Source organism: Cololabis saira, chromosome 10 (assembly GCF_033807715.1).
Source record: "Cololabis saira isolate AMF1-May2022 chromosome 10, fColSai1.1, whole genome shotgun sequence".
NCBI lineage: Eukaryota > Metazoa > Chordata > Actinopteri > Beloniformes > Belonidae > Cololabis > Cololabis saira.
In genome coordinates this window covers 18291644-18318169 of record NC_084596.1, presented here as the reverse complement: position 1 = coordinate 18318169, position 26526 = coordinate 18291644, and the positions used below count along the sequence as shown (strand labels likewise).

Sequence of the window (26526 nt, the reverse complement as noted above, 5' to 3'; positions counted from 1 at the left end):
AAAAAAAAAAAAAAAAGATTATTATTAGCCTTGATGACACCAGACTATAAAAATGTACTTTATCTTCACTAAAGTCAGGCTTAATCATTTAAATTTCCTACATAAGAATCCTGAGCGGCTGCATTCAACTGAGCTGATTATGGTTCTGCTTCTTTGCACACGTTTCACGGCGTCTGCCTGCGTGTTGAACGGAGTTAAAGTTAGACAGGAAGTCCAACAGATGAGGAAGAAGCTGCAGCCGGCAGATGAAAAAAGAAAAAGGAAGCCCAAGGGGCTGAAAACTGTTCTACATGTAAGAGAATTAGAGCCATTTAAAGTCCTTTAGATTCAAACCTGCAGAAGCAAACTTACTTTGGCCAATAAGTCAACCCTCCTCCCATGTTTGTAAATTGGAACATTTGAATGACAAATCATCCGTAGCCCGTCTTAACTATACATGTAAATGCCTTGTAAAGTTTTGTAAATCATTGTTTAATGGTCCAATTTTATAGTATAAACATGTTTTGAGTAAACTATTGTTCTTTATGTCTGTTTTCTTTTTTTTTTATTAATAACTTTACAGTTTTGTGTCCGTTCTCTAGAACTTGTGTTTCCTGGTTTAGCTTGAAGAATGTCATTTTCAAATAAATATGACCTTAAAACAGGATTGAGTACCTTCATTGATGTTATTCTGCATTTTTATTGATTCTATTATACAACAGGTTTGTATCCGCCCTTAAAAGGATTGATTTGATTCTTTAGAAATATATACTGTTGGTTGACTTTTTTTTTTTTTTTCTAACCACTTCCTATTCACTGAAGCTGAACTGAACATTGAAGTAGGAAGTTGCTTTAATGGCGTGAGGATGGCTCGTCTTGCTTTTCTATTTTCAGTTTTTCTGCTGTTTTCATTTCAAATACAAGGTAAAAACTGATTATATCTTCAAAAATTCAAGCTTTTGATAACTTCCTTTTATTTCTAAAACCTAGTTGTTGTATCACAGCACTGAAATGTCTTCTAGCCGACGACAGATGAAACTATGTTGATATCAAAGGGCTGAAATAAGTCAGATACATGTTTTATAATGTGAAGTATATAACCGAAAAAGGTACATTTATTATTTAGTGATTATTATTGTAATTTTTATCTTATTGAGTTAATAATTTGCTGTTTTATTAATTTATTTTATTTTTTGTGCTTGTGTTCGAAATAAAGATTGTGATCCTTAAGCTGGGGTTTACTTTTTCTTGTGTCCTTAGTGAATTGGTCAAACGCTGGTCATGAACATTTACATTTTACAGTTTATTATTTTTGTTTTACAATTGAAGATTGAAACCCAATAGTTAACAAGCTGTAGGTAAATCAGGGTGATGGAAGAGAGATATGGAGGAACAAAAAGCACTTACTTAAAGCAAATGTGGTCTGAAATCTTTGTATTAAGTTTTCTTTTTGTTTCTTTCTAGGATCCAGACCGGCAACTCCAGTGTTTGTGCAGACAGGAGGGGATGTACTTCTGGACGTCGTGGAAGTTGATGGTTCTGAGGAATGTGACCTTGTTAATTGGAAATTCAATAAAACCATTTTAGTACGTTTTCTGTGTAGTTCAGGTTCACAATCAAAACCTTCTGTTGAGGATCCACGGATTGAGTTCTTTCAAAGAAATTACACTATGAAAATAAAAAATCTACGAGAGTCAGACAGCGGCATTTATACTGCAAGGAAATTAGGGAGTGAAGAAAAAATGGTAGCGGAATACAAAGTCACAGTTCAAGGTTGGTCTGTTTGCACTTTTGAAAAGTAACTGATGTTTTTTCTGTAAAATACCTTTAATCCTCACATTCTCCCTCAGATCCCGTCTCTCCCGCTGAGCTGACAGTGGGGTCCGTCCTCAACAGCTCAACTTCCTGTAACCTCACTGTGACCTGCAGCACCGGACCGTCTAAGATCAGCAGCACCGTTAGATGTGACACTGAGACCTGCAGTCAGGACGGAGGAGAGCAACCGCTGATAACAAAACATGGGGATTCTCTTCTTGTCTACCTGTCCAACAAATCGATCATCTGTAACCATAGCAACCATGTCAGCTGGCTTAATGACACGAGGAATCATAAACATCTTTGCACCCTTGTTGGCGGTAAGTTTCACACTTATTATAATTTAATGTTCAAAAAGTTAATTGATTGAAAAAACTAACCACCACACCGCCCTGCTGCCTTATTCAGTTTACTTCATTTCTTTTGTGTATTTACTTATTTTGTTGGCAAAATACATTCCCAACATTTGATTTATGCATTAGCAATATATTAAAAATTGCCCTTTGTCCAATTTTATTTTGATGAATACATCCAATCAAGAGGGACAGTTTTTTACCACATTCAAAAAACAGGAATCAGCCCTACTCAATGCACTAAGTAGTTTGGTCACAATTTGGTACTGTTGTCTGATTACATGCTGAGAATTATTAAACCCTGCAGAGGGCACTCAATGCATCCCACAGTGCATCATGGGTAAGTATCCAACTGCTGCTAAAAGGCTAAGGCAGTGGTGAGCTGTTATGTTTCATTTGTGTACAGCAACAGTGGAAAAATAATAATAATAATAATAATAATAATAATAATGACTTGGATTTATATAGCGCCCTTCAAGGCACCCAGAGCGCTTTACAGAGATCAATGAACAGAACCATCAAAAATAATACTAGTACCGTCCAGATGTTCACTGATGAGGAGTTAGACCTCTGATGCGGCGTTTAGACTCACTGACCACTGAGGCACTCTGGTCAGAGAGCACTCTGGTCATCAGATGGATTTTAGTCCTCTTAAGATGTACATGCCTTTTGTATGCAGTAGTGTGATGACTAATTACTTATTCATTATTAATCAAATCAGTGTAAATTGTGACAATGATATTAGACAGTATTTACCCAGAATTTCAGTGGCGTCACCTCATGGAATAACATGCAGTCAGATCAGCTGCTTGAAATAAATTGACAATTGTATGACAACCCACCGTTGACCAATACTGTTTTGATGTTTAAATTTGGTCTCAGTTGCCCAATTATTTATTTTGTTATTTATTATACTGCCAATACTTCTTGATTATTTCGCCAGCTGAAAGGAATTTCAGATGCTGTGAGTAGCCATATTCATGCTGAAAGTTATATTGACATTGGTTCGCTGGGCCAACGTTCCATATGGCATAATCACACTTGTGCAAACCAATAAAGATTTTATTGAAGCACTAAAATATGAAAACCAAAAACTAAACAAAGTAAAAAAAAAGATAATACATGAGTCTGTAATGGATATCCATAGACTGTAAATGCAGCGGACGAAGCATGGGTGGCGTGACCTACTGTATACAGTAGGTCTATGAAGAGGGGTTTTGAAGCCCTTTTTTTTTTGTTGCTCCTGCGCAGCCATGCTGCTCAGAAAAGCGACGGGAACATGCACACACTATGTAAATCAAAGTCAGCTGTGGGTACCAACCCCCTTCAGCCGATCCTTGCTGAAATAGTTGCAGAGCTGTCAGCAGACATTTACAGAGAAAACATCCTGTTTCACATATCGATTGCACAGCAAAATAAAAAATGACTCCCATTTTAAGCCAGGTTAGTAAAAACTGAAGATGGGTTCAGTGAGTGCAGGAGCATAACGACAAGAGATGAGGAGTTGAGAATCAGTAGTCATTGGCTGAGCCAACTGTCAGTCAATCATATTAGAAATAGATTTAATGCTTTGGATAAATTCTCCTGACATGGTAGCAAAAAATACATTTGATCAAATGTCTGACCACCAAAAGAAATATTAGCCAACATGAAACTCAAGATATTTATAATTATAGCCCGTATGGATTAGATATAGAATATATACATAAAATGTTGACTATAATTCCAAGTCACATTCTGTGAGGGAATCTTTGACGAAGGCCAATGAAAATGAGATAACATCCAGAACATCGTGAACAAAGGACACAACATGTATTAAACAAATGCAGCAGCATGAAGACATCATGGTTGTTGGCGGCTGCACAGAATGAATCTCCATGGAAACTTATAGGCCATGCTTTCTTGCAACCAGCGATGCCTTTCCTGAATGTCTGTGGGTTTATTACTAAACTCTGTAATTGTACCTGCTGCCATCAGACTGCATAACAGCAGTGGGAACCACAGACTGTCACCACACTGAATCCCCCTCACCCCCCTGACACTCACATTACTCTCCCCCACCACACCGTTTTTCATTGTCTCTGCTGGACTTGGACTCCATTCTATTTATAATAAGAAACAACTGCAGACTATTAATTTCTACGATATTAGTATAACACACTCTTTATTATCGTGTACTTACTATGTTTATAGTAATTTTTTTCAGTTTACAGTGCACTTGTTAAGTTTCTTTTTTACTGTATTTTTTATTTTCATACATAATTTATCTTTATCGTTTATTTAGTCTGAATTCATGTTGTCCGACTTTGAGCTGCTGTAGCACCCGATTTTCCCCTCTGGGGATAAATAAAGGACTATCTTATCTATCTTATCTTAATCGGCTTTGTCATCTTGGCTATATTTGAACCAGGTTTATATCTATTTAACACACAGTGTTACGGGGTGAGGTTTTGGACCCAAATGCAGCACACAGAGCACATGGTGGTAGTTTGTCTGGTTTGGTTTATTACCCTCAACAGGAACGAATGGCTTAAGGCTTTTCTCCCATTATGGGAGTTTTTACCTGCCATTGTTTATGTAATAATTGCTCCGGGGATTATATTTATATTTATAATTATATTTATGTTTATGTTCATGTTCTGGATCTCTGGAAAGCGTCTAGAGACAACATCTGTTGTATTAGACGCTATATAAATACAATTGAATTGAATTGAATTGAATGAAGAGCAGGCCGGCAAGACAAGGATCAGGCAGCGGAGAGCAGGAGACAAGACAGGGTCCAGAAACAGGCAGGATCAGCAACGAGAAGTCAAGACAAGGAACGCTGGAAGGTCTTGCATCTACAGACAATCGGTGTCAAGTTCAGAAGACAAGGTCAGGCAGCGGAGAGCAGGAGACAAGGCAGGGTCCAGAAACAGGCAGGGTCAGCAACGAGAAGTCAAGACAAGGAACGCTGGAAGGTCTTGCATCTACAGATCTGGCAGCGAGAGTGCAGGAGAGTGGAGCTTTTATGCTGTCCTGATTGCTGAGGAGCTGCAGCTGGGAGAGCAGGTGAAAGGAGTGAGGGAAGAGGTAGGCGTGGTTGGCAGATGGAGTGAGCAGGAGAGAGGGGAGTTGAAAACCACTAACGGCTGGAGAACCAACCATGATACACAGATGCTGCCCGTATCAGCAATTGTGTTAAGGTTTCTGATGCTGGAGAGAGTTGAGCGTGCCGTCAGAGTAGAGGGTGAAGAGCAGGGAGTGCAGCATAGACTTCCCTGACAGGAGGCAGTTCTGAGAGCTGAGGAAAAATGGAGATCTGGGGTCTCATGTACAAACGTTGTGTGGTCCATCCATCCATTATCTATACCCCAGCCCATTTTTCAGGCGAGAGGCAGAGGTTCACCCTGGACAGTCGCCAGTCCATCACAGGGCCACATATAAACAGACAACTAAACACACTCACACTCACGGGCAATTTAGAATCATCAATTTACCTACTATGCATGTTTTTGGACTGTGGGAGGAAGCCGGAGTACCCGGAGGGAACCCACGCAAGCACGGGGAGAACATGCAAACTCCACACAGAAAGACCCCTGCCGGGCCTGGGAGTCGAACCGGGAACCTTCTTGCTGTGAGGCAACAGTGCTAACCACCAAACCACCATGCTGCCCTCATCCTAAACCCTTTAGCAGAAATCTTGCCAGCACAAATACAAAAACGAAATTTAGATTTAGAATTTAGATATTCAAAACTAAGCATACAACCAAATCCATGCAAGTTTGATCCCTCATTAATGTGTCTAAACAACTTTACGCAACATAAATGCAGAAAAAATATCAGTTTACTGTGGATTTAGGTTGTGATAATCACTTTAGGGCATTATGTGGGAAAATTAGGTCAGATGTGGTTTTGGTCTGTTGTTTGGATGTGAATCATAAGTGTTCAAACGCATGAGGAAATATTGTTTTCAAATCCCTCGACAGGTCACAAGGTCTACAGGAACATATTTTGGTTTTTAAAAGCAAGGTTCAGCTGACTGAATTTGCGTTGTCATTTATTTATTTATTTTTGACGGTACACACAAATCTACGCACAGTTCATTCTCGTACAGCCGGACGTGGGCGAGGATGGTGGCGTATGCAAGCTTTATGTGCTCTGCGGTTTTGTGCATGAGGCCCCTGCTCTCCCCCTCTGAGTGTGATTGATCAGGAAGTCTGTGATCTAGAGACGGAGGGAGATGGTTTCAGATCTGACAGCTTGAACACCAGTCTGTGAGGGAGGATGGTGCTGAAAGCAGAGGTGACATCCACAAAGAGTAACCAACAACACAGATCCCCTGGTGCTTCAGGCACAGAGCAGCGCAGAGAGCTGAAGTCCTCTGTCTGCTAGCTGAAGTGAATAATTGAGCCAAACAGGCCTAACAGGGTGTAAGTCTGGGCTAATGTGAATTAAATCATTTTTGTCTCCAAGATGCATACAAGCATCATTTTCTAACTTGTTCTTTGTTTTTCTTTGCAGGTTCTGGTGAAATTGCCTCCTATCTTGTGTGGTTGATTGTTGGTGCTGTTCTCATCATTCTCGTCATTCTCATCATTCTCATCATTCTCATCATTCTCGTCCGTCTTAAACGTGAAAAAAAATGTAAGTCCAGTTGTGTTCACACGTTTTTTTGTTTTTGTTTCCAAATATATCTAGGAATTATATTTATATATTATATATATATTATATATGAATTCTACACTTCAAGTCTTTAATTTGTACTTTAGCGTGAAAATGGATTTATATAGAAACAAAACATGGGCATGGCGTATACACGGTTAAAGTAAAGATGGAGAGTGCAGTAATGTGAATGATATAGCTAGTTAAATCCTGCAAAGAAAGACGTGATTAAAATAATATTGTTTTTAGTTTCAGTCAAAAGAAAGACGTCTGAGAATACAGTTTACGTGTCCCCTGCGGTAAGTTTTTTTTTCTCTTGTCATCTCTGTAAATTTCCCTCAAAAGCAACGGAATCTGTTTTTGAGCATTTTAACAACCATGTATGGATGTGAGGGATAAAAATGTTCTGCTTAAAATGCTGCCTCTCACTTATTTTCCAGCTTAAAATGGCCCAAGTTCAGGATCCGGGATCGACAAATGAAGCTTCTCCAAACACCATCTATAGTACACTATACTATAGACGCAGCACCGTCCACTGAAGACAAGCCTCTGCCACAGAGCCTGTATGCAGCTATAGAGAAGAGCCGCAGGCCGTGAAAAACGTCTGCAGGAACAGAAGTCCCAGCACTGTTTATCGACCGCTTGCCCCTTTATATGGTATCAAAGTTAATGGTTTTAATCTGGAGGGCTGCAGGTCCAGACGAACATGCAGAGTCTTTAATGTCTGTGCAGACCAACAGTTTGGGATTCTGAAGAAAGTCTTCAACCTCACACCGTGTCCTAACTGCATGCGAATGCGAGCGACAAAATCAATTTCTATGTTCTATTGGACTGTCCTAACTGGTCGCAAGCGACGCTGCGCAGCGACGCAGCGCTGCACAGCACGACGCGGCGCGCCATTTTGAGCTGAACATTTGTCAGACACCCTGCTTCTATTTTCTTCGTGGCGCTCGTGTTAAAAGCCGGTTGAAAGCGCTGTAGGAAACAGTCATGGATGAGGAATGGCTGATCCAGTTAGTTGAAATGAGAAGTTATCTCTATGATTCCTCCTCATTTCACTACAAAAACCTCAATAAAGTGGCAGCTGGCTGGAGGGAGATGGACAGAGAGCTGGAGGTTTCACAATTCACTGTATTATGTAAAGCTTGTGTCTTTTTCATTTACTTAATGTGATAGCCAGTCTCTGCTTAGCGAGAGACCAATGGGAGTCGCGCTGGCTTCGTCTGGTCCGTTGACCTCGCTGAGCTGCGCAGATTCCAGCCAGTCAGCGCGTCGCGAGGTGCTGCCACTTTAGGAGCACACGGGCGGGTAGTGCTGTGAGTAAAAAGTGAGTTTCAGCTGTCAATCAAAATTACCTGGGGGCCCATAATGCTTTCAGTGTGGACAGAGAGCGTCCGATGTCACGCAGTGCGATGCGATAGTCGGACGCTCGCATGCAGTTAGGACACAGTGTCAGTCTGAACCACCAGGAGGTTCAAGTCCTGTTGAAGACGCCCTGCCTTGTTCCAGAACCACAGAAATCCATCTGGGCTTAAACATCACACATCACGGCAGTCCTGGAGACATAGATGCTTATCAAATCAAATCAAATCAAGCATTATTTATAAAGCACTTTTTATACAATAATAACAAAATGTGCTTTACAAAATAAAATGAACATTTAACATAGAAAAACATAGAAAATGTAGAAAAACATTTAACATAGAAACCCATCTGGTCATTTTCACACACACCCTCACTTTATATATACCCACACAGCACACATACATACACATAGACATTAAATATCATAAAAAACTAAAATAAAACATCATAAATAAAGAAATAAAAACCTGGCTTGACGCTGAGGTGAGGAATGATATCTTGGGGATCTATCCACCCCAGGAGCTCCCCCACCAATGACAACTGAAGGCGTCACCACAGTAACGCCCAGATCAGGGCCGGCTGGTGTCCACACCACAGCCGAGGCTGCAGTGCAGGACTCCCCAGCGACCCCGACCAGGGAGATCGCCACGGCAACAACCCAGACCAGGGCGATCGCCACGGCAACGACCCCACAGGCTGCGTAGGGATAGTGCTCGGTGTGGAAGATCCCCATGAGGAAAAGCACTGGAGATAACATATGAAAAAGTAAAAACAACATTAAAATAAACCTAAAAAAAAGTTAATATGAAAGAATAAATACATAATAAAATAATTGAAAAATAAGTAGTTAAAATAATAAGAAATAACTAGATAACTACTGTGACTTGAATTGATTTGACCCAAACAAAACCCTACCGGTCACTGAGGTGCTGATTGACCTTAAACAGATGACGCGTCTCCTTGGGCAGCATGTCAGTTGTGTGAATGAGTGTCCATAAACATCCTTTGTGATGCTCAAAAAGAGGTATTTATTGGTACACACAAGCTCCTTTCTCATCAACGAACTACATGCACTTTTATTGCATAACTTGCATGAGATCAGTAAAACTGCAAGACCAACAAAAACTTAAACTGCACTCACTATATCCACTAGGAGGTATAAATACATACCGGTATATATTTCTATTTATATAGCGTCTATTACAACAGAAGTTGTCTCTAGGTGCTTACCAGAGACCAGAACATGAACCCAGAGCAATTATTACATAAACATTGGCAGGTAAAACCTCCCCTAGTGGGAGAAAAGCTTTAAACCAAGAAAAACTCCCCTTTAGGAGGAAGAAACCTGGATCATAAGTGGTGACCCTCCTGCTGAAGACCAGCTGAGCAAAGTGGGAAAAGAGAGACTAGAAAGAGATAATGAAGAACAGAGAGAAGAGAAACAAAGATATATTGTCAAAGGTACAAAAGACAAGATATATTAGTATTAACTATCTGTGGGCAAGTACTGATACGGGGTTAGTTGGTGTACTACAGAGACAACTATGTAAACAGATGTTTAGAGGAAACAATTGTAAACATTGGCCTGTTTCTACTTTTCAATAATTTTTCTAATACTTTCCAGAAAATGCCAAAGTGTCTGTTACAGCATCTGAAATGTTGTTTATGTTTTACTGGAAATAAATTATGGGTCTTTGAGATTTGTAATCATTGTTTTCTGGTTCGATGTACATTTTACCAGCGTCACAGCTTCTCTTGAACTGGGGTTGTATGTTTGCATGGTAAATATCATTGACTGTAAAAGGGATTGTCATCTTCTTTTTTATTTACAAATCACAGCTGTGACAGCCGGCTCGGTTTATGTTGCAGCATGCAGCACGTAGCACAACCTACTGGGGTCCACAGCAAAACACACAACAGGAGCAGTTTTCACTGCTTATTGTGTTGTTGTGTTCAGAGCACAGGCAGCTGAACGACTGATAGTCCTGTCCTCTGCCCCCCCTCCCCCTCCCTTGGTCCCAGATGTTTCTGTATACTAATGTGATGTTAAAGTGTAAATCAATGGTCTGCTCAGCCGGCTCAGTCCCCTGAAACGCTGCCTTGCAGCTCCCCCTGCAGCTCAGCCCAAACCACACAGTGACAGACGGGGTTTGTAGCAACTTCCTCTAGAAGTAAAAGAAGTCGACATTGTTAAAGATCTTTATGCATCTGGAGTCATTGTCGTTCCCGTTAGTCTTGAGACATACTGTATTGTAGTAGATCTGTCACGTGCATGTATATGGGCTCTTACAAGAGACTCAAGTCACACAACATTTTTTCCTCTATTATCAACCTCCAGGGAAAAGAGGGAGGAGCAACAGTCCAAAATGATCTCAGGTGAGAATCAGGCACCTTCATTCAGGGTTAATGTTGTTTTCCCTCACAAATAAGGATGTCTTATTAATTTTATCGTTTTTTTTTTTGTCATCTAGGTGCCCGTAACCCCCAATCACCACGGATGACCACGGTTTGCCAACACTACCTGGCACTGACTGTGAAACGTGTCAACCATGCGAGAGAAGAGGCAGTCACTGATCAGCAACAGTTCAATCAGTAAAGTTGATGAAATTAAACTTGGTTTCCTCCAAGACCAGAGACATCTCTGATGACACTGAGCTGACACGGCAGATTACATCCCATAATAAACAAAGATGAAGTTTTATATTAATGGACAAAGCAAAATTCATTGTTTTAGAATATGAGTTCAGTCTTTCTGACCTTTTCATTTTTGCTCTGGTTGGATGAACAAAAACTGCTACTGCCTTTTAACCAGCTCTTCAAATGAGGCGAGTGGAAAACAGTGTGACAGACTCTCACTGTGTTTACATGTAAAAAAAAAAAAAAAAAGGATTATTATTAGCCTTAATGACACCAGACTATAAAAATGTACTTTATCTTCACTAAAGTCAGGCTTAATCATTTCAATTTCCTACATAAGAATCCTGAGCGGCTGCATTCGACTGAGCTGATTATGGTTCTGCTTCTTTGCACACGTTTCACAGCGTTTGTCTGGGTGTTGAACAGAGTTAAAGTTAGACAGGAAGTCCAACAGATGAGGAAGAAGCTGCAGCCGGCAGATGAAAAAAGAAAAAGGAAGCCCAAGGGGCTGAAAACTGTTCTACATGTATGAGAATTAGATCCGTTTAAAGTCCATTAGATTCAAACCTGCAGAAGCAGACTTACTTTGGCCAATAAGTCAACCCTCCTCCTGTTTGTAAATTGGAACATTTGAATGACAAATCATCCGTAGCCCGTCTTAACTATACATGTAAATGCCTTGTAAAGTTTTGTAAATCATTGTTTAATCGTCCAATTTTATAGTATAAACATGTTTTGTGTAAACTATTGTTCTTTATGTCTGTTTTCTTTTTTTTTTTATTAATAACTTTACAGTTTTGTGTCCGTTCTCTAGAACTTGTGTTTCCTGGTTTAGCTTGAAGAATGTCATTTTCAAATAAATATGACCTTAAAACAGGATTGAGTACCTTCATTGATGTTATTCTGCATTGTTATTGATTCTATTATACAACAGGTTTGTATCAGCCCTTAAAAGGATTGATATGATTCTTTAAAAATATATACTGTTGGTTGACTTTTTTTTTTCTAACCACTTCCTATTCACTTGAAGTAGGAAGTTGCTTTAATGGCGTGAGGATGGCTCGCTTTGCTTTTCTACTTTCAGTTTTTCTGCTGTTTTCATTTCAAATACAAGGTAAAAACTGATTATATCTTCAAAAATTCAAGCTTTTGATAACTTCCTTTTATTTCTAAAACCTAGTTGTTGTATCACAGCACTGAAATGTCTTCTAGCCGACGACAGATGAAACTATGTTGATATCAAAGGGCTGAAATAAGTCAAGATTCATGTTTTATAATCTGAAGTATATAACCGAAGAAGGTACATTTATTATTTAGTGATTATTATTGTAATTTTTATCTTATTGAGTTAATATTTTGGTGTTTTATTTATTTTATTTTATTTTTTGTGCTTGTGATTGAAATAAAGATTGTGATCCTTAAGCTGGGGTTTACTTTTTCTTGTGTCCTTAGTGAATTGGTCAAACGCTGGTCATGAACATTTACATTTTACAGTTTATTATTTTTGTTTTACAATTGAAGATTGAAACCCAATAGTTAACAAGCTGTAGGTAAATCAGGGTGATGGAAGAGAGATATGGAGGAACAAAAAGCACTTACTTAAAGCAAATGTGGTCTGAAATCTTTGTATTAAGTTTTCTTTTTGTTTCTTTCTAGGATCCAGACCGGCAACTCCAGTGTTTGTGCAGACAGGAGGGGATGTACTTCTGGACGTCGTGGAAGTTGGTGGTTCTGAGGAATGTGACCTTGTTAATTGGAAATTCAATAAAACCATTTTAGTACGTTTTCTGTGTAGTTCAGGTTCACAATCAAAACCTTCTGTTGAGGATCCACGGATTGAGTTCTTTACAAGAAATTACACTATGAAAATAAAAAATCTACGAGAGTCAGACAGCGGCATTTATACTGCAAGGAAAATAGGGAGAGAAGAAAAAATGCTAGCGGAATACAAAGTCACAGTTCAAGGTTGGTCTGTTTGCACTTTTGAAAAGTAACTGATGTTTTTTCTGTAAAATAACTTTAATCCTCACATTCTCCCTCAGATGCCGTATCTCCCGCTGAGCTGACAGTGGGGTCCGTCCTCAACAGCTCAACTTCCTGTAACCTCACTGTGACCTGCAGCACCGGACCGTCTAAGATCAGCAGCACCGTTAGATGTGACACTGAGACCTGCAGTCAGGAGGGAGGAGAGCAACCGCTGATAACAAAACATGGGGATTCTCTTCTTGTCTACCTGTCCAACAAATCGATCATCTGTAACCATAGCAACCATGTCAGCTGGCTTAATGACACGAGGCACATTCAGCATCTTTGTCCCCATCTTAGCGGTAAGTTTCACACTTATTATGATATAATGTTCAAAAAGTTAATTGATTGAAAAAAACTAACCACCACGCCACCCTGCTGCCTTATTCAGTTTACTTCATTTCTTTTGTGTATTTACTTATTTTGTTGGCAAAATACATTCCCAACATTTGATTTATGCATTAGCAATATATTAAAAATTGCCCTTTGTCCAATTTTATTTAGATGAATGCATCCAATCAAGAGGGACAGTTTTTTACCACATTCAAAAAACAGGAATCAGCCCTACTCAATGCACTAAGTAGTTTGGTCACAATTTGGTACTGTTGTCTGATTACATGCTGAGAATTATTAAACCCTGCAGAGGGCACTCAATGCATCCCGCAGTGCCTCATGGGTAAGTATCCAACTGCTGCTAAAAGGCTAAGGCAGTGGTGAGCTGTTACGTTTCATTTGTGTACAGCAACAGTGGAATGAACAGAACTATCAAAAATAATACTAGTACTAAATGTTCACTGATGAGGAGTTAGACCTCTGATGCTGGGTTTAGACTCACTGACCACTGAGGCACTCTGGTCAGAGAGCAATCAAGTCATCAGATGGATTTTAGTCCTCTTAAGTTGTACATGCCTTCTGTATGCAGTAGTGCGATGACTAATTACTTATTAATTATTAATCAAATCAGTGTAAATGATATTCCAGATTTACCAACAAAACTATCAAAATCCCATAAACAGATGCTGTACTACTGGAAGACAGTATTTACCCAGAATTTCAGTGGCTATTGCGTCACCTCATGGAATAACATGCAGTCAGATCAGCTGCTTGAAATAAATTGACAATTGTATGACATCCCACCGTTGACCAAATCTTTTTTTGATGTTTAAATTTTGTCTCAGTTGTCCAATTATTTATTTAGTTATTTATTATACTGCTTAATTATTTAGCTTCTTGATTATTTTGCCAGCTGAAAGGAATTTCAGATGCTGTGAGTAGCCATATTCATGCTGAAAGTTATATTGACATTGGTTCGCTGGGCCACCGTTCCATATGACATAATCAAGCGCCTGAAATGTGAAAACAAAAAACTAAAAAAACTAAAAAAAAAAAGATAATACATGAGTCTGTAGTGGATATCCATAGACTGTAATATCAATAATATCCATATCCAATGTAACTGTAAAACGTTTTCATGCGTTTTGGCCGTTCGTTTACACGAAAACGCAGCTCAAAGCCCCCAAAAACGATCATTTCTGAAAACTCCGGCCAAAGTGGAGATTTTCAAAAACTCAGTTTTCACGTTTGCGTCTAAACAGAGGAAAACGGAGGAAAACGGAGGAAAACGGAGATTTAGGCTCAGAACGTCACATTATGCACCAGAAACTCAGTTTGTTACAAAACTGTAACAGTTTGGCCACCGTCAATATTTTCTTGTATTTTACCTGTTTTATATTCTAAAGTCACACTTAAAAGTAACTCCACTTCTCTGTCACTCCAAACGAAAGACTCTTCCGTCTTGGAAGTAAAGCCTGAATTATGGTCCCGCGTTAAATCGACGCAGAGCCTACGGCGTAGGGTACGCGGCGATGCGCGCCGTACGGTGTGCGTCGCCGCGTACCCTACGCCGTAGGCTCTGCGTCGATTTAACGCAGGACCATAAAGGTATTGTGACATGGAAAACACATTTTTCTTGATTTTTTGTGTTTTGTTGGGTGTCTTGACATCAATTACACCCAAAAAACAACGAAATTTTAACATTCAGTGTATTGTGTGCTTTCTGGGATTTTCCGCATAACGATGCAAAAACGGCGCATGTGGTTTGGTGGCGGGCCGTGACGTATAGACCCGCTAAATCACCGCCCCCTCCACCCAGCTCCCTGCCTCCTCTCCTCTCCAGTGCACCATAAAGGCTGATTTATGGTTCCGCTTTACACCGACGCAGAGCCTACGGCGTAGGGTTACGCGGTGATGCGTTTTTTCCAGGATTCTGATTGGCTGGCATGACGTTAACAGCGTTTTCATGCGGGTCCGTGTAAACGAGGATATTTTTGAAAACGTAGAGGGGAAAATATCCGTTTTTGTAAATACCTGGCTACGTGTAAACGTGGCCGCAGCGGGCGAAGCATGGGTGGCGTGACCTATAGGTCTATGAAGAAGGATTTTGAAGCCTTTTTTTTGTTGCTCCTGCGCAGCCATGCTGCTCAGAAAACCGATGGGAACATGCACACCTTATGTAAATCAAAGTCAGCTGTGGGTACCAACCCCCTTCAGCCGATCCTTGCTGAAATAGTTGCAGAGCTGTTAGCAGACATTTACAGAGAAAACATCCCGTTTCACATGTTGACTCCCATTTTAAGCCAGGTTAGTAAAAACTGAAGATGGCTTCAACGACAACAGATGAGGACTTGAGAATCAGTAGTCATTGGCTGAGCCAACTGTCAATCAATCATATTAGAAATAGATTTAGTGCTTTGAATAAATTCTCCTGACATGGTAGCAAAAAATATGTTTGATCAAATGTCTGGCCATCAAAGAAATATTAGCCAACATGAAACTCAAGATATTTATAATTATAACCTGTATGGATTAGATATAGAATATATACATTAAATGTTGATTATAATTCCAAGTCACATTCTGTGAGTAAATCTTTGATGAAGGCCAATGAAAATGAGATAACATACATCCAGAACATCGTGAACAAAGGACACAACATGTATTAAACAAATACAGCAGCATGAAGACATCATGGTTGTGGGATTATTACTAAACTCTGTAATTGTACCTGCTGCCATCAGACTGCATAACAGCAGTGGGGACCACAGACTGTCACCACGCTGAGTCCCCCTCACCCCCCTGACACTCACATTACTCTCCCCCACCACACCGTTTTTCATTGTCTCTGCTGGACTTGGACTCCATTCTATTTATAATAAGAAACAACTGCAGACTATTAATTTCTACGATATTAGTATAACACACTATTTATTATCGTGTACTTACTATGTTTATAGTATTTTTTTCAGTTTACAGTGCACTTGTTCAGTTTCAGTTTCTTTTTTACCGTATTTTTTTATTTTCATACATAATTTATCTTTATCGTTTATTTAGTCTGAGTTCATGTTGTCCGACTTTGAGCTGGTGTAGCACCCGAATTTCCCCTCTGGGGATAAATAAAGGACTATCTTATCTATCTTATCGTAATCGGCTTTGTCATCTTGGCTATATTTGAACCAGGTTTATATCCATTTAAAGGAGCGACGACCGTCGGGGTTACTTCAGCCAACAGCGAAGCCGGCACGGGAGAACGGGGAGAACGCGCATGCAGCGTCATTTGACGTCACATCCGCAGGATGTGACCGCTGTCCTGCGGATGTGATGTCAAATTACCCTGCATGCGCGTTCTCCCCCGTTCTCCAGCGCCGGCTTTGCTGTTGGCTGCAGTACCCCCGACGGTCGTCGTAGCGCTAATGAGTCTCAGTTCTTATTCTTGCCTCAAGCTCCTTTAACACACAGTGTTACGGGGTGAGGTTTTGGACCCAAAAAGGAGTGAGTGACGAGGTGGGCATGGCTGGCAGATGGACTGAGCAGGAGAGAGGGGAGTTGAAAACCACTAACGGCTGGAGAACCAACCATGACACACAGAGGCTGCCCCTATCAGTAATTGTGTTACAGTTTTTCTCGATCGTTTTGGCCCATTTTTCCATTCACAGTTTACTTTTTCAAAACAGCTCACACAAAGCCCTTAACAGAAGCTGAAATAACCAAAACACTTTATGATGTTTGCAGAATGACACCACTTTCTCAAAACTTGTCACACATCCATCAAAACCAAAATTTTCCATCAAAACCTACAATTTTTTCTCAATTGAACATGTATGCTTTCTCATTTAGTTAACAATGGATAACAAAATTGAAACTACAGCAATCCATATCAACTTTTGTTCAACACCCTCATAGACTATTTTACAACTGACAACATACTACAATTTGGGTTTTGTATTGAGCACTCTAACTTAGTTATATAACTTAGAAATATACTGTCACAGAGTATTTACAGTAAAATCAGAAAATGTGTATACAGTAAAATATTGTAGATCTGTTTTTGTATTGCTGAAGTACCTGTCAACACCACTGATTTACATTTGTTCTACTGTGTACAAAATGTCAAGATTCTGACAGAAAAATATTTATTGCAGTACTTGCACATACTGTAAGCAATCAAAATGACAGGGTTCAATATGCAGTACAACAAAGGTCAATTCTCAAAGTAAGTATTGTAAATGAAACACAATGAAATGAAACCCTGTAAATATGAAAACAATAAAAATACAGGAAAATTACGCATTGTCGACACGGGCCTGACGATCAGGCCACATGTTCTCATCCACGTCCTCCTCGATCCATGCTTGGTGTCAACTTCAAGCTATTGACCTCTTTGATAGGTTGAGGACTACTTGCTTTGTTTTGCAAAGAGAGTTCACACAGGTGCTGATACTTTTTAGAATTGAGAGAGCAGTTCCAATTGGCTGCTACAAAGTTTCTGCAATGTGTTGCCATGGTAAATCAGTTATGTTTTGTGTCTCTTTGTGAGAAGTGTGTTAACTGTTTTGAAAAGTGTATTATAAGTCAAAGAAAATTGTGTGAAAGCAATGAGAAATAGTTAACTGATTCGCCAGAGAGGACTCTTGCTGTGCAAAGAAGGTGTGAGCATTAGATAAAGTTGACCCATGGTGTGCAAAATGTGTCAAAGCAATCGAGAAAAACTGTAAGGTTTCTGATGCTGGAGAGAGTTGAGCGTGTCGTCAGAGTAGAGGGTGAAGAGCAGAGAGTGCAGCATATACTGCCCTGACAGGACAATGGAGATCTGGGGCCTCATGTGAAAACTTTGTGTGGATTTCATCCTAAATCCATTCATCCATCCATTATCTATACCCAGGGTCTATGCAGGGTCATGGGGGTCTGCTGGAGCCTATCCCAGCCCATTTTTCAGGCGAGAGGCAGGGATTCACCCTGGACAGGTCGCCGGTCCATCGCAGGGCCACATATAAACAGACAACCAAACACACTCACACTCACACCTCTGGGCAATTTAGAATCATCAATTTACCTACTATGCATGTTTTGGGACTGTGGGAGGAAGCCGGAGTACCCGGAGAGAACCCACGCAAGCACGGGGAGAACATGCAAACTCCACATAGAAAGACCCTGCCAGGCCGGGTAGTCGAACCGGGGACCTTCTTGCTGTGAGGCAACAGTGCTAACCACCAAACCACCGTGCTGCCCTCATCCTAAATCCTTTAGCAGAAATCTTGCCAGCACACATACAAAAAATAATGTATATCTTCAAAACTATGCATACAACCAAATCCATGCAAGTTTGATCCCTCATTGATGTGTCTAAACAACTTTACGCAACATAAATGCAGAAAAAATATCAGTTTACTGGGGATTTAGGTTGTGATAATCACTTTAGGGCATTATGTGGGAAAATTAGGTCACATGTGGTTTTGGTCTGTTGTTTGGATGTGAATCATAAGTGTTCAAACGTATGAGGAAATATTGTTTTCAAATCCCTCGACAGGTCACGAGGTCTAGAGGAACATATTTTGGTTTTTAAAAGCAAGGTTCAGCTGACTGAATTTGCGTGGTCATTTATTTATTTATTTTTGACGGTACACACAAATCTACGCACAGTTCATTTTCGTACAGCCGGACGTGGTCGAGGATGGTGGCGTATGCAAGCTTTATGTGCTCTGCGGTTTTGTGCATGAGGCCCCTGCTCTCCCCCTCTGAGTGTGATTGATCAGGAAGTCTGTGATCTAGAGACGGAGGGAGATGGTTTCAGATCTGACAGCTTTACCAGTCTGTGAGGGAGGATGGTCCTGAAAGCAGAGGTGACATCCACAAAGAGTAGCCAACAACACAGATCCCCTGGTGCTTCACGCACAGAGCAGCGCAGAGAGCTGAAGTCCTCTGTCTGTTAGCTCAAGTGAATAATTGAGCCAAACAGGCCTAACAGGGTGTAAGTCTGGGCTAATGTGAATTAAATCATTTTTGTGTCCAAGATGAGATCCCAGTTATGTTGTATACAGGCATCATTTTCTAACTTGTTCTTTGTTTTTCTTTGCAGGTTCTGGTGGAATCTCCTATCTTGTGTGGGTGATTGTTGGTGCTGTTCTCTTCATTCTCATCATTCTCATCATTCTCATCATTCTCGTCATTCTCGTCCGTCTTAAACGTGAAAAAAAATGTAAGTCCAGTTGTGTTAGCACGTTTTTTTGTTTTTGTTTCCAAATATATCTAGGAACTTCTAATATAAGTTAATTCTACACTTCAAGTCTTTAATGTGTACTTTAGCGTGAAAATGGATTTATATAGAAACAAAACATGGGCATGGTGTATACACGGTTAAAGTAAAGATGGAGAGTGCAGTAATGTGAATGATATGGCTAGTTAAATCCTGCAAAGAAAGAGGTGATTAAAATCATATTGTTTTTAGTTTCAGTTAACGGCGACGAGAATACGACTGAGAATACAGTTTACGCGTCCCCTGCGGTAAGTTTTTTTTTCTTCTGTCATCTCTGTAAATTTCCCTCAAAAGCAATGGAATATGATTCTGAACATTTTAACAACCATGTATGGATGTGAGGGATGTGAGCATATAGGCAACTCTGCTAAAAATGCTGCCTCTCACTTATTTTCCAGGTTGAAATGGCCCAAGTTCAGGATCCGGGGTCGACAAATGAAGCTTCTCCAAACACCATCTACAGTGCTTTAGCGGGACCGTCCACTGAAAACAAGCCTCTGCCACAGAGCCTGTACGCAGCTATAGAGAAGAGCCCCAAGCCGTGAAAAACATCTGCAGGAAGAAGTCCCAGCACTGTTTATCAGCCGCTTGCCCCTTTGTATGGTATCAAAGTTAATGGTTTTAATCTGGAGGGCTGCAGGTCCAGACGAACATGCAGAGTCTTTAATGTCTGTGCACACCAACAGTGTGGGATTCTGAAGAACGTCTTCAACCTCAGTCTGAGAAGAACCACAGAAATCCATCTGGGCTTAAACATCACGGCAGTCCTGGAGACATTATAGATGCTTATCAAATCAAATCAAAACAAACTTTATTTATAAAGCACTTTTCATACAATAATCACAGAAAGTGCTTTACAAAATAAAATGAACATTTAACATTTACAGTAGTCTACTTACAGAGAACTAGAAATAAAAGCATGCATCAACACCTCTGCGCTGGCAAGAGAGAGAAATGGACGGACTCAGGCGATGTTTTTAAGATGAAAGTTTTATAGTTTTGTGTCTTGGTTACATTTCTAATATGTGAAACAAAATCCAAATCAGAGTCAAAAAGAACGCCTAGATTTCTCACACACTTAGAAGATTTAAAATGTTGCATTTTTGTTAAAATGATCTCTCTCTTGTTTTCAGGAACGATAATTAGGACTTCAGTTTGGTCCTGGTTAAGCTATAAAAAGTTATCTGCCATCCATTACTTAATCTCTAAAATAACATTAATTGCTTCTATGTCATCAGAAGACACAGCAATGTAAACTTGTGTATCATCAGTATAGCAGTGAAAATCAACGGCATGTCTCCTGATGACATCCCCAAGTGGCAACATGTATACATTAAAAAGTAATGGGTCTAAAATTGATCCTTGGGGAACCCCATACTTTACTTTATGGAATCTCGAGGAGCATGTATCCATACTTACAAAAAATCGTTGATCAGTGAGATAGGAGTGAAACCATTCTAAAACAGTGCCAGAGACACCCACCAGACTACTAAGTCTACCGGTATTTAATAAAATGTGATTTTTGTCTGTATCAAAAGCCCCCGTTAGATCCAGTAGTACCAGGATTGAAAGCTTCCGTGAATCCATATTGCATCTGAGATCATTAACAATCTTTAAAAGGGCTGTCTCTGTGCTGTGGTTTGTCCTAAAACCAGACTGATATTTCACAAAAAAATTTTATTTTCCAAAAAATGTATTTAATTAGATAAAAACTATTTTTTTGTATGATTTTACTTAGGAATGTTAAGGTCGGTAGTTATCAAGGACTTGTGATCTAAATTGCTCTTCTTCAGAAGGGGCCTCACCACTGCTGTTTTACAGGCAGCAGGGAAAATGCCTGTCTGAAGAGAGCAATTCACGATGTTTAGTATCTATGTTTACTCAAAGAAACCATAAAATGGTTTTAAAAGTGATGTGGCAATGAGATCTAAAAGGCAGGTTGTTGGATTTAGTTGAGAGAAAACTAGACCATGCATCTTTGCATCAACCAGGACAAAACTCTCCAGTGTTACCTCAGGTAAAAGCAACATTTCAGATCTGTTAAAATCAATATTTTGTTTGGATAAAAGGCTGGACCTAATAGCATTGATCTTGATCAATGATTGATCAGATGCTGGTGTGGAAGAATTGTTAAAATCTGTGTTTATTAAAAGATTGACTGTTTTAAAAAGGAATTTAGGATTATTTTGATAGTTTTTATATATTTTTTAAATTATAGGTTTTATTATTTTTAGTTTTAAAAAGGGGGATCGGAGAGTGTGCTCAAACTATAGGGGGATCACACTTCTCAGCCTCCCCGGAAAAGTCTACGCCAGGGTAATGGAGAGGAGAATACAGCTGATAGTTGAACCTCGGATTCAGGAGGAACAATGCGGTTTTCGTCCCGATCGTGGAACACTGGACCAGCTCTACACCCTCCGCAGGGTGCTCGAGGGTTCATGGGAGTTTGCCCAACAAGTCTACATGTGTTTTGTGGATAAGGAGAAGGCATTTGACCGTGTCCCTCGTGCTATTCTGTGGGGGCGTTCAGTGAGTATGGATTCCGGGGCCCTCTATTAAAGGGACATATTATGGCATTTAATGTATATTTTAAACAGGCCTTGAATGTCTTAAAAACAATCTAAAGCTTGTTTTTTCTACATAAATCAGAAATTCAGCCTGTGAGCCGTGTCTATAGTTTTACCGCTTCAAACCCCTTTTTCTGTGCTCCATTCTAAGGGGAAGGGGGGGGTATGATAATGAGGCTCTGCGCTGATTGGCTGCTTGAATGACGTGTAGCAGGGGAGGAGACAAAGCGTCGCTCCGGGGAGAAGAGCAGCTGCTGCGTAGCAAAGAGTGTCCACGGTTCTGCGTTAAATCGACGCGTACCTACGCCGTAGGCGCTGCGTTGGTGTAACGCAGAACCATAAATCAGCCTTTAGTCACCTTGTCTTCACACAGGAAGATTGAATTTAATTCTAAACAAGGACACCACGGTTATTTACTCCGATTCCTCATCATTTCACTTCTTATGTTACAAGACAAATGAATCATGTAACGGTAAAGAAATCACAACACTGAATTTTCACAAATGGCAACTTTATTGTTAAAATATATAAATAAAATGTATGCACTATTGCTGGCTCAAGGAAGGACCGCGCGTCTTCTGAATGTGAACAGCTCCAGGTACTTGAAAGATCTGAAACCACAGATGAAAAATGTATTACGGTACTAATAGAGCCCTGAGCCCGGGGGAGCCGGCCCGCCGGAGCCGGTGGGTTCGGATCTCCGGGCTCGGAACTCCGGGTTCGGAACTCCGAACCCGGAGTTCCTCGACGGTCCGGTCCGTGAGCAGCTCCGACAGCTCCGTATGCAGCGCCGGGGCTCCGGAGCTAAGCTAAATACTTAGCCCATGCAAAGATCATACAAATATAAATGACATAAAAAAAAGGAACTTACCGCTGATTCGTGTGCAGTTGCCGGGTCCGTGCTGTGGGATCTGATCCTTTTATGAGGGTAAACGTAGATGCAAAATCTCATTTCTACTCTCCCTCGCTGTGGAAACAGCCACCGCTGCTGAACAATGGCGGGCGCTCCGGCCGGCTGAGAGAGCTGGTTGTGGGCGTGGTTTCAGCAGCGGAGGAGACCGAGGGCGTGGTTTGCATTTTGCTTACGTAAAGAAAATGCACAAATCCAAACGGCTCACAGAAACCACATGACACTGGGGGACTCTGTAAGGTGGGGGGGGGCAGACCTTGCAGATTTTCATGGGGTATCATCTTTTCTGTGTTGGCAGGGTGAGGGGAGACCACTTTATATATGTTAAAACAAGAAAAAACGTGTTTTTCATAATAGGTCCCCTTTAAGGGCTGTCCGGTCTCTGTATGATCGGAGCAGGAGTTTTGGTTCACATTGCCGGCAGTAGATCAGACTTGTTCTCGGTGCATGTGGGACTCCGGCAGGGCTGCCCTTTGTCACCGGTCCTGTTCATAATTTTTATGGACAGGATTTCTAGGCGCAGCCAGGGGCTGGAGGGGATCCGGTTTGGGAACCTCAGGATTTCATCTCTGCTTTTTGCAGATGACGTTGTCCTGTTGGCTTCATCGGACCGGGACCTTCAGCATGTGCTGGGGTGGTTTGAGGCCGAGTGCAACGCGGCAGGGATGAGAATCAGCACCTCCAAGACCGAGGCCATAGTTCTCCATCTGGAAAGGGTGGCGTGCCTTCTCCGGGTGGGTGGAGAAGTCCTGCCTCAGGTGGAGGAGTTCAAGTATCTCGGGGTCTTGTTCACGAGTGAGGGAACGATGGAGCGTGAGATTGACAGACGGATCGGTGCAGCGTCCGCAGGCATGCGGTCGATGTACTCTACCGTCGTGGTGAAGAAGGAGCTGAGTCGAAAGGCGAAGCTCTCGATTTACCGGTCAATCTACGCACCTACCCTCACCTATGGTCATGAACTTTGGGTAGTGACCGAAAGGACAAGATTGCGGATACAAGCGGCCGAGATGAGTTTCCTCCGCAGGATGGCTGGACTCTCCCTTAGAGATAGGGTGAGGAGTTCTGTCACCCGGGAGGAGCTCGGAGTCGAGCCGCTGCTCCTTCTCATTGAGAGGAGTCAGCTGAGGTGGCTTGGGCATCTGTACCGGATGCCTCCTGGACGCCTCCCTAGGGAGGTGTTCCAGGCATGTCCCACCGGGAGGAGACCCCGGGGAAGACCCAGGACACGCTGGAGAGACTATGTCTCTCGGCTGGCCTGGGAACGCCTCGGACTCTCCCCGGAAGAGCTGGAGGAAGTGTCTGGGGTGAAGGAAGTCTGGGCATCCCTAATGAGACTGCTGCCCCCGCGACCCGGGAATGGATAAGTGGCGGAAAATGGATGGAATGGATGGATAGATGGATGGAAGGTTTTATTATATTTTTATGATTTTATAGTTTTGTGTGATGAGGTTTGAAAGATTTAGGGTTCTTGCCCTCTTTTACTGCGTTGTTGTAAATGCTTACAGTAGTTGTTTTCTTAAGAATATTTAAGTTAAAGGTTAAATTTGTTTTTCTCCATTTTCTTTCTAATTTTTAGTTTATAGACATTATAGTGACAGGTCAGTTTGACCTACATACAGACAAAGATCAGGCTACACTCACACACACAAAGGAAACCACATCTGTGTAGCTCTCTGTAGAGTGTATGAATGTGGATATAGGCAAATTTAGCTTTTAGTTTCAAGTACTTTGAGTCGTCATGGAGAAAACCATAAAAAAGAGTCACATAAATACTGTAAATTCACCACTAGTCGTGAATAATAATCCACATTTGCAGATGTATTATTGACAGCTGTGCAGTCATTCACATTTGTCTTCTGGATTTATTGAGATGGCGTTCGTTATAATGGATTTAATTTTTAATAGGTACTCCTTGACATCGACAGTAATATATTATTTTTGTCAGTATTTTGTATTTGCTGTAACTATGCATTTGCACTTGCAATTTTGAGCACTGACTTTTATTGAAATAAACAATGTTCATGGCTGAAATTAAAATAATATATGCAAAGATGTTTTTGTTGTTACTATGAGATTTCTTGCTTGTGTCGCTTTGGATAAAAGTGTCTCCTAAATGACAGTAGTAGTACAAGTAGTAGAAGAAGTAGTAGAGGTAGAAGTGGTAGGTGGGTGGATAGATGGGTAGGTATGTGACAGGGCATTTAGTGATGTGTTTTATCTGTTTAATATGTTATCTGTCATGGCCCAACTTGTTGTCAACCTCAGATGGGAGCAAACAGACACAAGTCTGACTTCTACTCAAAACACCACAGAAACGAGGAAGTAGTGACTCACGTAACAGCAGAAAGTGTTGCTAGCCCAAGCGTTCAACCGTCCCTCAACTCGTGTTGAATTAGCTTCTGCTCACCTCTCCGCCCCCTCCATTAACCACATGTGATTTCCATCAGTTAGAGGTGGCAGCTGCTGCACTGAACCTGGGTTCAGAACAAATATTTCGACTGAACCAGGTCACAGACCCTTTCTCAAAAAAAGTATGGAAAGGAGACATACCGTCTTCTTTAAATGCCAACTTCATTAACAAATATCTGAAGCTCTTTTCACCTAAAACAGTTAGATCTAATAGGCTATATGCTATACAGAGGACTTAGCATCTTTATTTTATTGACCCTTATTCACCCCACAAGGGGAAATTAGTCATCTGCTTTTAACCTACTGTACCACTAGTTAGACTGGGAGCAGTTGGCTGCCAGTGGGTTGAAATAAACCTGTGAAAGCACCTCAGAGCTGAGAAGGAAAATGTAAATGTGATGATGCTATATTTGTATACTGTAAGACGCCAAGTGTTGTTATTGTTCACTGTCATTGTTATTGTCCACTGACATATAAAATAAACAAGTGTTAATAAAATATTTTGGTCAAGGACAATGTTTTTTTTATACTTTTATAGAAATAATATACTTAAGAATTACAGAACTCGATTTTATGGGTGAAACATTATGTGTGCAGCATATGCTACAACTGTCCATATGGCTTCATGCTCGTGAAGCAGAGCGAACAAGTCTAGTAATGTCCACATAAAGATGCACAAGAGACTGATAAAGATCTGCACAACACAAATGTGTAAAACGAGAAAGGAAGTTTGTGGCGGGTGCAATCACCTTCAGCTCACCTTCCTGTAAATCTGACATATAAAAAATGAAACCTCAACAAACAGGAAGGGAGAGTTCTTCTGTAAACTCACAGACTATGTGGGTTTGACGTGCTGTCTTTTTTTCTAACTTGTCACATGTTGTACATTGTTTCCATTTTAGTTCAAACTGCAATGCACTATGGTCATTAAAGTGTTGAAGACTTTTTAAAAGAGAGATTAAAGCTTGTGATACTCTTTTAAAATGTTTTATTTTTATTTTTACAAGCCTTTCTTCCAAAAAAGTCTTTCTTTACTTGCTTCAAAACTTCGAAAAACCGGCAGAGTAGCAGTATTTGTGAGCAACTTTTAAGTGTAAAGTGTAAAGTATACAAGTACCAGATGCATTATTTCTCATTCAGAACCATATTTAAAGTCCATCTGTAAATATGACTGAGCAACAATCCAAAGTTCAATAGGTGACAGCAAAAACATCTAGAATTGATTGATAAGTA

General features: G+C 40.7%; 2 protein-coding genes across 2 annotated transcripts; both read left to right on the top strand.

The window, feature by feature from the left end:
- Window positions 1-817: 817 nt before the first annotated feature.
- LOC133452515 (uncharacterized) lies at window positions 818-9854 on the top strand. Its single transcript, XM_061731882.1, has 6 exons — window positions 818-903; window positions 1444-1752; window positions 1830-2114; window positions 6651-6773; window positions 7041-7090; window positions 7232-9854. The coding sequence occupies exons 1-6, from the start codon at window positions 846-848 to the stop codon at window positions 7328-7330; spliced, it is 924 nt and encodes a 307-aa protein (XP_061587866.1). The 5' UTR covers window positions 818-845; the 3' UTR covers window positions 7331-9854.
- A 133-nt stretch (window positions 9855-9987) lies between these two features.
- Window positions 9988-24924, top strand: LOC133452514 (SLAM family member 6-like). The gene is made up of 7 exons (XM_061731880.1): window positions 9988-10532; window positions 10628-11907; window positions 12450-12758; window positions 12836-13120; window positions 19231-19350; window positions 19600-19655; window positions 19806-24924. Exons 2-7 carry the CDS (start codon window positions 11850-11852, stop codon window positions 19950-19952), a joined length of 975 nt encoding a protein of 324 aa, XP_061587864.1. The 5' UTR covers window positions 9988-10532; window positions 10628-11849; the 3' UTR covers window positions 19953-24924.
- The last annotated feature ends 1602 nt before the right edge of the window (window positions 24925-26526 follow it).